Genomic DNA, 12927 nt, shown 5'->3' with positions numbered 1-12927 from the left:
CCTGCCTGCTGATCCATCCCTGGGAGCATGGTAGAAGGCTTCACTGTGCTGCAAGTGGAGCAACACACATGTGTAGGGCACAGAAAACAACGCAGTAGACACACACATCCCCTCATGTGCTCTAATTCATGGGACAGGGTGGAAAGCACTGGTGAGGCCGCATCTCAAGTACTATGTTCATTTCTGGGCTCCTCACTGCAAGAAAGACATCGAGGCCCTGGAATGTGTTCAAAGGTGGGCAACAAAGCTGGTGAGGGGTCTGTGGCACAGCCTTATGAGGGGAGGCTGAAGGAGCTGAGAATGTTCAGCCTGGAAAAGAGGAGGCTCAGGGGAGACCTTATTGCTTTCTGAAGGGAGAGGTTGTAGTGAGCTGGGGGTCAGCCTCTTCTCTTGTGTCATTAGTGATAGGACCAGAGGGAATGGCTTCAAGCTGCAGCAGGGGAGATTCAGGCTGCACATTAGGAAACATTACTTCTCAGAAAGGGTGGTCAGGCATTGGAATGCACTGCCCAGGGAAGTGGTGGAGTCACTGACCCTGGGGGTGTTCAAGGAACATTTGGATGGTGTGTTGAGGGACATGGTTTAGTGGGAGTTATTGGTAATAGGTGAATGGTTGGACTGGATGATCTTTTAGGTCTTTTCCAACCTTGGTGATTCTATGATTCTGTAAGCCAGCCTCCCTAGCAGGCTGTGACTAGACAAGCCCAGTGTTATTTCAGTCCTGACACCCAGCTTGCAGACTCAGCTACCACACTCATTCCTCTCCTGGCATTACCCGCACTGCCTGGGAAGATAGCATGCTTCATCACCTACAGGATATACTCTCTGACACCACATGGTACCATTCTGAGCGTGGTGACGAACAAGTTTCTATCTTGAATAGAAGCTGTAGGAAGCTTCATACTTCAGAATGTTCCAGCAAGTTTAGCAGTCTTTCATGAAGCACTGTAATGCCAGAAATCACACAGAAGCGAGAGACAAACAAAAAAACAAACAAAAAGAAAACCCACAAGACATAGTGCATACATTTTCCCAGGCTCCTATAATGAAAATACAGCAGCAATTACAAACATGTGTTCAAAGGTGACAGACAAAATAGGATGAAGTGTTTTAGAAAAATGTATATTAACAGCAGGCATGAGTGAAGTGTAAAATGATACACAGAGTTAACTGAAGTAGAGGCCAAAGCCTGTTACAATTACACTCTTCTGCCCTCTAGAATTAAAGAAACAATTTCTACCTCTAGAATAAAGATGGTACCTTATATCAGGTTATATTCATGAGTATTTTTTAAACAAAACTCCATATTTCTAGCATGATGCTTTAGAACTACACTGATCAAATGGAGCCTCTTGGTTTTCACTAGCAGACCTGAACAAACCTTTTGTGTGCAACTGCTGCAATACCAGATCAGAAGTCTCAAACTTGAGAAGTGAGAAACAAAGTTTGCATATCTTCTGCAGCCACATACCTACATAAAACTGGGAGCAGCAGAGGGAGGAGGCAACAAACCTACACCACAAAACAGTTTTTACCATGCAATATAAAAACAATTAGAGTGAAAACAGAATCTCCAAACTTGATTCAAACATAAGGAAAACACCCTTCAGAACAGAACACGTGCCACACAGTGCACTGCATCTCTGGATCTTCTGACTCACCACGTCTTCATAACATCAATTTTCAACAAGGGGCCTGAATGCTACACAGTTTATCAGCACCACAGCCTGATGATGATCACTGAAGTCTGTTAGGTCTCCCTCCAGACATCCCAGATGATGTCAGCAACCTCTGCATATGCATGCAGTCACACCAGAAGGCAGCACTTCACTCTGCAACTTCCAAGGCCTGGAGTGCAAACATGAAGCCCTTCCATAATCTATGAACATACCAGAAGAGGCAGGGAAAGCAACATAATTTTAGAGATCACCCTTCTCAAAACCTAGCAATACCAAGCTCCTTAACACTGGCATAGCTTCACTGTTTTTTATATACACTTGTCAACATCAGGTACTCCCATAACTGCATGCCCAAAGGAAGGGTAACTCAGTACTCCTAACGTGTGATTTGTTTAATCAATTTGTGTTGTTTTTGTTGTTGTTGTTTTTAATTAGAAAGCCTTCCACCACAAGATATAGAAGAACTTTATAATTTTGTCCGTTGAAATCAGCATTCTAAAATCAAGTCCAATACAAATGCTGTAAAAGTTTGAGTTGCACATGATGTTAGAACATAGAACAACTGCTCACAACAGTCAGCCTTTAAAAAAAGTCTGCCTTTCATTACATACGTTGCAAGAAACACACAGGAGAACAATTACACTAAGCTTAGCCTGCTGGAAAATCTGACACATCCCAGCCATGTAAAAGGGATCGTGTTAAAAGTACCACTGGCATCAGGCTATGAATAGACACCGGGTGTTATCACACTATCCTATTAGAAGCTGACCTATACCCTACTTTCATTCCATTATCCGTGGAATATCTCCAGGTATACCTTTAAAAAACACTTGATGTGGCTGCTCTTCTGCTTCTTACTCCTTTCGAAACTAGTCCATGAACTCAGAGGAGGTGTGTATGTTAAAGAAGAGGAGGGAACCTAAAGCACTGCTAGGACAATGGCCTTTAAACATCACTTCCTCATATTATTGTGTCCTTCCACAGAATCTCAAAGATGCTAAATATGTATGAAAAAATACACTATTGTCACACCACCTATGGCAGATGCATGGAATGAGGCAACAGTTGATCAATAAAGGACAAAACAGCAATGTGAGCACTAATCACACTTCATGTCATTAATAATAATAATAATAAAATCATTTTCCCCACTATAATTGGATCAAACAGAGCAGGGAGTAGATTTGTTAACAGCAACACGACAACTGAAACTATTCCGAAATCACTGGATCTGACCTAACCAAATTCTTTTCGTCTTTCCTGCAGTTCCTAAGTCATAAAACTAAAAGCACAGAAACTGACTAACTGCAAACAGAGATTATTTCGCAGTCACAGCCAGTGACAGATGTTTAAGATCTCTGTAACAACAGAAAACTGGAAATCACATCAGTCATAACTTAAACTTTATGTTTTAATAACAGAACATCTTAAGAGGAAAGAAAGCACAACTTCAGTTGTGCCCCACCACACCGTAGCCATTGCAGAAGATGCACAGGGCTGGTGTAACTGCTAAAAATAGGCTGCCTCCAAAATATCTTAAGCAAGTGAGAACTGTGAATTTCCAACGAGTAGGTTCATTTTATTGCAGATTGGCATAAGCAGACCTGACAGCCTGTTTATAAATTTAAAAGCTGAAGTGTTCACGTTAATCTTTGAAAGCTGTAAAATTATTCTGCTGCTCTAGGTAATTTCTGCCAGTGTTTGCTGTATTAAAGAAGGGGATGGAGCTGTACCTGATCTTATTTCTTTCTAGACAGGCTTGATTACAGATAATGAACAGCTTTAGGAAATACCTCCCTTCTGGAAGGGCTGCTGCATCTGAGAAGCAGCAAGGAGAGAAAAAAAAAAGACCTTCAGAAAGAAAGAAGAAACAAGCTTTTACTTATCAGTGAATTATGTGCCAAGGCCACAGATCTACGGGCCTTTAAACTTTGCCAAAAGCGAGTCTGCCTTTTGTTTCATAAAATCACTTACAAGAAGAATGTTTGTGACTAACCGCAACCTTCGATTATATTAGCCATCTGTTTTTCAGTAATTTTAAAAGTCCTAAATCCATAGTGTAAAAACATACTGTAAATACACAGCCCAGCACACCAGGTTTCTTTCTTCAGTGCAAATCTAGCTAAATACTACAACTTCTACAGACAGGAAAACACTCTTAAAACACCAGACACTGAGAAGCCTGTAGTTATTTTGCAAGAACCTCAGCCTGATGCACTGCAGAACTTCTGTTCTTCAGACTTTCCAACTCACCAAAGAACATGTGAAATCTTCAACCATCTTTACCAAAACTACAGAAAATCTTAGTAACGATGTTAACAATCAAGACCTTGTTAATAATGCAAAATATATTCAAAAGCTACAGTCCAAATCAGCAGAAAGAAGCACGATTCCATACTAATGGAGCATCGCTATTTTTTTCCCCTTATTTCAATGTCAGAGGATCAAGACTCCATACCCCTACAGATGTATGCCAGCTGCTAAGAGTGCCTCGCTACTTCCCAACAATTAAGACAATCTTTGGCCAGTAATCCCCATCTGTTCCCAGGGAGCTCACATCAGGCTTGATTTCCTTGGAGCTTGAAGTCCATGCATCACACAGTGAGAACAGGCTTCTCTTGCTCTTTCAGTAGGTTGCAAGCAAAGGCTGGACAAAACTTTACACCAACATTTTCTCCTCACCTCTGAATTCATGCTCAAGGTAGAATAAATGGCATTTCACTTGCAATGGTCTTTTGGCTGACATGAACTGAAGGTCAAATTAAATTTGGTAATTTGTCTACTTCTGTTTCTCATTTGAAGCATGACAGAACTGGGCAAAGAAACAACTGGTTATCCTCTGGTTTTAATAAAAGGAACAAACACAAAGCTGACTTTGAAGTCTACAGTGTCCTTGGGAACATGGTAACAGCTCATATAGGAACTCTGTTTCAGGAACAGAAGCATTCAAAAGACAGACTGAAACCCACTGCTACAGTAATTGCACTGAACTAAACCACAAGTACAGCACTTCTCACTGAGCAAGACACTAAAATCTTACCATCAATCCACAGGAATTCATGGAAATTTTAATGCTGGTGATAGCCTTCTTTAAACACCTTTATATTTGCAGAACTCATGAACCACACGTTAAGAAGCCCCTCTCCTAAAAGGATCTACCTGGGAGTCAAACAGCTCATCTCACACTGCTGGCATTTCATGCATGAGCAGCCTTTATGCCATCAGATCTCTTCAAGCACAAGTCTCCATGACATTGCAAAAGCCATGGGAGAGTTGATCAAGGGCACTCGCAGTCAGAGCAGTCAGTCCCATGTTACCTGCTTGGATGCTGCAGGCACTCCAGTTCAGGCAGGGAAAGGAGGGACACAACGGGCAGGAAACCTTTTCTGGCAACACAGATTTACCTTTTCTGCAATTAAAGCATGAGGAGACCAGATATATTGCCTCACAGTAACAGCAGTGTCCTACTTCACCTCTGGATGTCGTTTCCTTCCCAGAAGATTTAGCTTCTGCCTCCCAATCAATTGCCTATTATGTTTATTGTCCCTTGACCATAAAAAAAGAAATCAGTTGCATCTTCTACTTGTGGGGAATGGTAATCAACAAAATAACCTTATTGCACATAAGGTCCAGTTTCTGAGAACCTATGTTTAAGAGCATATTAAGGCTATCCACAATTCATATTTGCATCAGAGTCCTTACCCAGAAGTTTGCAAACCAGCACACAGAGGCAGCTGTAGCTGAGGCTCTGCCTATTGGAATGCCTGACTTCTTGTGTGGTTTCATCTACACAATGAACGACCCTAAAGCTGTCCAAAATCATAAATCTTGTGGAAAACAGATGACAACTGAGGGTGAAACGAGAAGTTACGCAGAAGCCTCAACCAAAAATTTACTAAAAACTGCTAATCCCAAAAAACACAGAAGCAAACATAATGTTCTTCATAACGTCAACTGTTCCAGCAATCCCTGCTCCTTCAGTCTTTCTCACAGTAAGTAAAGCCAATTGTTTTTTCAGTTGCAAAAAAAACACCCACTAAAATTGCAAAATTCACTTAACTTTCACAGCATTCCTTTCAGCCAGTCTTATCAGATACACTCATATTTCATGTCGTATCTCAAAGCGTGAAGCTTAAGCAAAGACATGTGCTCTCACAGAAAAGACTAAAACCATGAATGAGAAATTCAGATACAGAAGTATCCACTGATTTACAGACTACCACAGGATTGTGTTAATAACAACCAATTTGGTTCTGAAATGTTTCTGTATTATTCCTTCCCAAATCTACTGAGATAACTGAACTCGCAAGAGTCATCATTTCTACTGTCATCCCAGTTAGCATTTCTACCTGTCAGTCATCTAGCTGACAGTCAAATGAGCCATATAAACAAAGTCCCCAGAGCAGGGAGGTGTTTTCTAAAGCTAAATTATTTAGATACATTCACTCATAAGTCAAGTCAAAACAGTAAAGGTTTGGCTTTGCTACACAGAAATTGTTCCTCATTTCCTAAGTGACACACACTGAGCTAGACAATTTCATCCAAATGCAGCAGCCCTAGACAAGCTTCAGTGCTCCTTCAGGCAAACATGCTGGTACTGAAAGGAATTAATCTTTTTAAGTTCTCATACTTTGCAAAAGAAACTGGAAAAGTTCAGCCTGTGTCAGTTCTTCAACACCAGCAAACAAGCTCAAAAAACAACACATCTTTGGAAGCCAAACATAAGAGGTGAAAATCACTTCCAAAGATCCTTTCTTACATTATATACACAGTCTGCATTAACTCCTCAACTATGCTTAAAGCAGCAGCAAGTGTATGTAATTACAGTCCTACTGTGCAGTGTAGAATTCATCAGCTTAAGAAAAAAAATGGACAAAGACTCGTCAGATGGACAAAGACAGGTCAGATGGCATCTGTAAAAGTTACCTGTTCGATTAAGGCCACTGAAAAAAAAAAATCCTTTCCAGGGGTATTTTCAGAAGACAGGAAAATTTAATGAAGCTGCTGATCATGTCACTAAGTGAAATTTGCTTAACTAGTCCACAGAAATAGTGGTCACAGAGGTAACCAAGCCTGCAGCATTCTAAATCACGGTGATTTCTCAGTTCGTTTTCTTTTTTAAAAACATGCATAATGTGATACGCCTTAAAGTAACATTATAAAGAAACACTTCTATCACAATACAAGGGATTACACTGGATGACCCAGAAATACACTGACATGTTAGATTTCTGTCCAGTTCAGAAGAGAAACATTCAGCTTCTAACCCAGCTCCTCTCCTACTTTGCACTGTACCTTCTTACCAGTTGGGGGGCAGAAAGGAACCCATTTCTCTTTCTACTCTAGTTTCCTTTTCTTGCAGAGTTATTAGGAAACTCTTAACTCCTCATTCTATAACAGGAAGCTTCTTATCCTCTTTGTCTCTTTTTTCTTTAAAAAAAAAAAATAAAGCCACTAAATCTTGAGAAGTTTTCCTTCATAGGTTATTATGGACTATCTTCTGCGTGAGTATTCCTCTGCTATCTTAGCAATAGCTTTCATGTGTTTCTCAAACATAACCTCTCCTGCTTCTCATCACCCACACTCATCTCATTTTTAACTCAATCTCCTGCCACTGCCCCAAAGCCTCCTGCCCTCACCCCAGCACAAAATGAAACACCAGCAGATTGCTGCCTGCATTCTGACAGGCCCAGGCCGCACGGCTCATCTCTGCGCTCAGAGAGCAACAAGAGAAAGGACAAAATCACTACAGGAGAGACCATATGTGAGAGCCTGTGGGAAGCACTGAGAATTACTCATCACCACTCACACGGTCCTTTTGGGCAGGAAGCAGAGCCACGGTGTAGCTGCGCTATCAGCTCTCAGCACAATTATGAAATACTAATGAGCTCTTCCTAGCTCAGGGTTTTTCATGAGAAAGCACTGCAGACAACTAGTCAGACGGGTTCCTCTTAATTCTCCTGCTTCTTCTCACACACATTAACAACACTCACTGCTAGGAAACGTTCTCAGGATTTGCACATAACTCCATGTTTAGGTTTACCTGGCTGTGCAGAGATCATATAGTGAGGCACCAACACCTCAGTTCCAGACAATGTCAAATAGTGAATATGAAGTCTGAATAATAACTTATCACAGACTCTCAAATACCTTACAAGCACATACTTGCATTGGTATACAACGTTGTAGGTACACATTCAAGACTGTATATTCCTCACCACATCAAGGAGCTGTCACTCAACAGCAAGGGCAGCTGCAGCATCCAGGCACTCATTGCCCTGTGACTGCAACCCCAGCACTGCTTGTTTGTAGCATTTAGTCAACTCTAGTGTGAGTTTCACTTCCTGACACGCTCATGCTCTATTAGTTCAGTATTTAAGTTCTGAAGAATAACAATACAGGAAAAGCTCACACAAATTACTGTTACTCCAATGCTGATTTAGAAGATTACACAGACTGCTTCTGCCTGTTCTAAGCTGCAGGTTTTCCATTACCAAAGTGATGTTGGTCATACGTGTGACCAGATGCAATCTCTGAGCAACACGGCTCTGCCTGCAGAAATCCCAGATGCCTGAGCCACACCACAGGAACGCCTGGTTTGTTGTGTGCGGCTGCTTCCCACAGCATTCCTCTCCTGATCAAGATCTTTCACATCTGCTTTGAACAGATATGATTCATAATATTAAAAAAATAATAATAATGTAAAACTAAAGGCTACTTGACAGGAAACAAAGCCAGCGTTCTTGGGTTAGATTCACACTTACTCTGACTGCAGACTTCCCCTTCCTTTCTCTTTCCATTCCCATGGCCTTTCCCTAACTTTCACTCAACCCCTGGGTGATGTGAGCACTTTGTACCAGCATTAAGAACTTGACACCCACACTTCTGCACACTGACACCACATGGAGCAGCACAGACTCCCCTTTAGCTCCAAGCCCTCGGTGCTCAAGAACAGGAGCAGATGGGTGGGCAGCTCCCAGCCCTTCTGCACACACCATATTGGACGCTGAATATTCCTGTCTTTCCCTGCACACACCCAATTTTTAAAAGGTGTTTTGAAACATGAGGATTAAAAATACTACATATTTAGGTTTTTGTTTTGTTAACTGTTGGGCTACTGCTGAACCAAGAACAGCCTGTTTCCAGTTGTCTCCTGAATCCCATCACTCCTGGTGCGTTCCTGACTAACTAACAGCAGTACTTTCCCAGCTTGCTGACATGTCCAGACACACTCCTACAGGTGAGTGCGAATGACGGAACAGAAATACCCTGCAGTGGCATGAACTGACAGACTGATCTTCTCAAAGAGTAGAGGGAAATAATGCAGACATCCTCAACACCACCACCAACAGAAAACAACAGAAATTCCAACCCACACTTTTTCCTATAAATTGTCTCCCCTGCAATAAGGAGGTACAGGAAGTCTAACTAAAAACACCATCGTGGCTGAAACTGCGAGCAAAGAAAGAGTAAGGAATGTTACAAGAGTGGTTAGGCCCTGGAACAGGCTGCCCAGTGAGGTTGTGGATGCCCCGTCCTTGGAGGTGTTCAAGGCCAGGTTGGACGGGGCCCTGGGCAACCTGATCTAGTAAATGTGTATGTTTGGTGGCCCTGCCAGGCAGGGGGGTTGGAACTACATGATCCTTGAGGTCCCTTCCAACCCGGGTCATTCTGTGACTCTATGTAATGAGAAAAGGTACGACACAAAACAGATCACGCTTCCCCAGGCACAAACTGGGGTAAGTGTACTCTTTGTTTTACTGGACAAATGTGATCTGGTGCCCAGAGAAGCATTAGCCAAGTCAGCATGCTATTCTTGAGGAGATATGCACACAAAAATAACAGGTTTTCCAGCTACATGAAGAGCTAAGTACTTAACGCTGACAGCTGAACTGCAATCACAAGGTTTATCTCTATATTCTTACCTCCACCCCTCCAAGGCACCGGTCCAGCTTTAGTGCACACTGAAATAAGCCATTAGACAGCTTACACAGATCTATTTTCTAGCCCTTCTGGGCTACAAAGATACTGAAATTCTATAAACCGGGTGCCTTACTTATCTAAGCGTATAATAAAGGTAACACTTCTAGATCTCATCAGGCCACACTACTGGGAAGGATAGTCAAGTATTCAATAAGCTTGTATGACCTGCAAATGTCAAACCAACATTGTTCAGACCTGACTACCTGTTAAAAAACACTTTAATACCTCAGTTTCACAGAAATCAATCAGCTCACCAGAAACGTGCCCAAGTGATATTCCACTCTAGGCTGAAAAGGCCAAACTCAGTTGTTACTCCGTCTAAAAACTTCTTTTATACCCAAGCCATTCACCGAGATCCAAGCAACCACTTTTACAAGCATTTGATCCACCAGCTTGCCAGGCTTCGTATAAACACATTTTACTATTTCATAAAGTTTGCGTGCCAAGTTTTTGAAACATGAAGTGACAGGCTCTCCGTGGAATTGCTTCAGAGCTGGGAGGCTCTCAGTGCCCCCAGCCTCCCGAGGCTGCAAACTGACTATGAGACACTGAGCAGCCACCATCATGCTCTGCAAATGTGAAATACTGAGGCAGACCGTGATCAGCCAAAGAAGAATTCCTTTACATGTGCCTCAAAATCCCCCAGTGATCGGCACACTATAAAAATGCATCACTGCTGAGTTTCTGGGTTTTTTTTCTGTTTTTTTCTGTCATTAAGGAACCCACAAACTTAAAGATTAATGGTAAATATGCTCCACTGCATAAAGATATTTTAGCTATCTGCTTTTTCTCTTCCCATAAAGAAATCACCTCATCTTAATGAATCTTTTAACTCGTTCGCATCTTACTTTCACCAAAGGTCCTAGAGCTACACAAACTGATTAAGAGTGAAGTTTCTGATGCCATAACCCAGTTTCCATGCTTCACAAAGCAAAACTTGACTTCTTACAGTGAAGTTGCATTTGTACCCTATTAAACTGCACTTCAATCTAATTGACCGCTTACTGAAACTTCTCACTTCCTCTCACCAGCAGGCCTGCTCACGGCTCCAGGTTTCCTTTAGCCAGTGTATCAAAGCTGGAGATAACCTATTTTTTTGCCATATTTACTTCTGATTTGCTGCCTATTTGCATTCCTAATACTATTACTTAAGGATTTTGAAGACACGTCCTTTATGGTGTTTTGTAGCATTAATGTCAATCTTATCACAACTTTCCATTACCACTGAAGGAAATGAGGCAGATAAGGTAGACAGACATCAAAAGCCTTTTTTTGGTCATAAAAACAGTAAACTCAAGCTTCTACCTCTTTTATGTTGTTCCTACGTGCAGCGATACCCAGGAAGGCTGCAAAGTTTCCTTTTAGAGTTAGTTATGCTCTATTTTTCAGGTTGCGGAGCCAGTTAGGCAGAGAAGAGCCCACCTCTCAGTGCTCAGTCCCTCACCTGAGCCAAACCGCTGACTCTTACTGATCCCTTTGATATTACAGCCACTTAACTCGCAGTTTAAATTGTTGAGCAACACATGAATGCAATTTACTCCTACATTAAAAGAAAAGTGCCTAGGTTACTTTCTGAATGGAAAGCAGCATTCCATCAATCACTTCCAGAGCTGCACAACGCAACCAAAAAGCCATTTTATCATACTCGGTCTTTTCAAAGTTCCAGCTGCCTGGGATGGAAGGCTCTTCAGTATTCAACTCCGAAGGATGCCACTTCAGGTTTATGAGTCTTTTGAGCGCGCTTAGAACACTTCTATACGTATGGCCCACGTGTGTGCACCATTAGCAGGGCACAATAAATGGAAAAACAGCCCTTCCAGAAGGATGGGGTCGGGGTCAGAGCTCACCCCTACACCGCTGCCTTTCAGAGGCCTGTGGCGGCTGCGTGCAAGGCACGATTTTGGCAACCCCAAATGGCAGCGTGAGCTCTCCAACACACAGCGCGTCAAGCCAAACATTGGACACCTTTCAGCTGTCTCTGTGGCGAGAAGGAAGATTTGGAGACACGAGCGGGCTCAGCGACCCACCCAGACCAAGCCGGCAAAGAGACGCGGTGCTCAGCCGTGGGTTACGGGGGCAGGTGGCGGATACAACCCGCAAAGGCAACGCCGCCCGCTGAGCCCCGGGGAGCAGCCGGACCCCATCCCGCAGCCGGGGCTAGAGCGGCCGCTGCGTTCCGAAGCCGCTCCCGGCCGGGCGGCGCGACCCCGCCATGCGGCCACGGACACGCGTGGGCAGCGCGGGCCCGACGCCCCCGCGGCGCATCCCGCGCACCTGCCCGGCCGGGCCGCAAACTTTCCGTCCCTCGGTGTGCGCTGGGACGGCGCGGTGGGCGCCGCGGAGCTGCCGGGTTAGCGGCCCCGGTGTTGGTGTCGCGGCCCTTACCCGTCCTTGCGGCGGGCCTTGTAGACGTGCCCGTAGGTGCCTCTGCCCACTTTGCAGCCCTCGTACTCGAACAGATCCTCCACCCGCTCGCGCTCGGCCGCCAGCTTCGACTTGAACTCGTAGTCCATGTCTCGCCCATGGGCGGGGAGGGACGGGACGGGGACGCGTTGCCGGCTCAGCACCCCCGGCCGGCGGAGCCCCCTCCCGGCGCCGCCATTTCCGGGGCTCGCGGGGGGCGGGAGGGATTTGGGGCGGGGGGGCGGTTTGTTTTTGTTTTGGTTCGGGGCTTTAGGCGGGGGGAGGGGGCCCGCTCCGCCGCCACCCGCTTCAACTGGGCTCCTGGCGGCGAGGCGCGGGGGACGCCGGGATTGGTAGTGCGGCGGCGGGAGCCGGCCCCGGCGGCGTGGGCGGGACGAGGCCGCGGCAGAACTACGACTCCCGGCACGCACCGCGAGCCGCGGCCAGGCGGCGTCTGCGCACCGCGCTCCCCGGAGCCCGGCGGCGTTGGGCGGCCAGCGGGAACTTGGCGGCTCTGAACGGAGCCGGGCGGACGGGCCGCCACGTGGAGCGGCACCGACACCGGAACAGCGCATAGAACCGCGGGGAGCGGGGAAACCAGCGGGGCGATGAGGAAACTTGTTTATCTCGGCGGCTGCCACTCAACGCTCGGCTCCACCCCCCCGCCATGATTGGACAGAGCGGCCAATGTTGTTAGATGTGCAGCCCGCAGCTACAGATGGGGATATTATGAACTACTCAGTCTGCCTAAATGCAGCAGTGACCATTTCAACGTCAGCATTAAAGATGTTGGCTAAAATTAGAGCTAACCATCCACCTTTTGCAAAGCGCAGCTTTAGTCACCCAGCAATCACATCCAGCA

At 44.9% G+C, this 12927-nt stretch overlaps 1 protein-coding gene across 1 annotated transcript in view; it reads right to left on the bottom strand.

Moving 5' to 3' along the window:
• The window catches only part of CDK19 (cyclin dependent kinase 19), a 103586-nt gene extending 91202 nt beyond the window's left edge, over positions 1-12384 (bottom strand). Inside the window, exon 1 of the mRNA XM_015858727.2 lies at positions 12048-12384. Coding sequence (XP_015714213.1) covers positions 12048-12175 — 128 coding nt within the window. The 5' untranslated portion in view covers positions 12176-12384. The remainder of the gene's footprint in view (positions 1-12047) is intronic.
• Positions 12385-12927: the final 543 nt, after the last annotated feature.

This window comes from Coturnix japonica, chromosome 3 (assembly GCF_001577835.2).
Source record: "Coturnix japonica isolate 7356 chromosome 3, Coturnix japonica 2.1, whole genome shotgun sequence".
NCBI classification, from domain to species: domain Eukaryota; kingdom Metazoa; phylum Chordata; class Aves; order Galliformes; family Phasianidae; genus Coturnix; species Coturnix japonica.
Note: the sequence above shows the minus strand (reverse complement) of the source record. Positions and strands in the feature narration are given on the sequence as shown.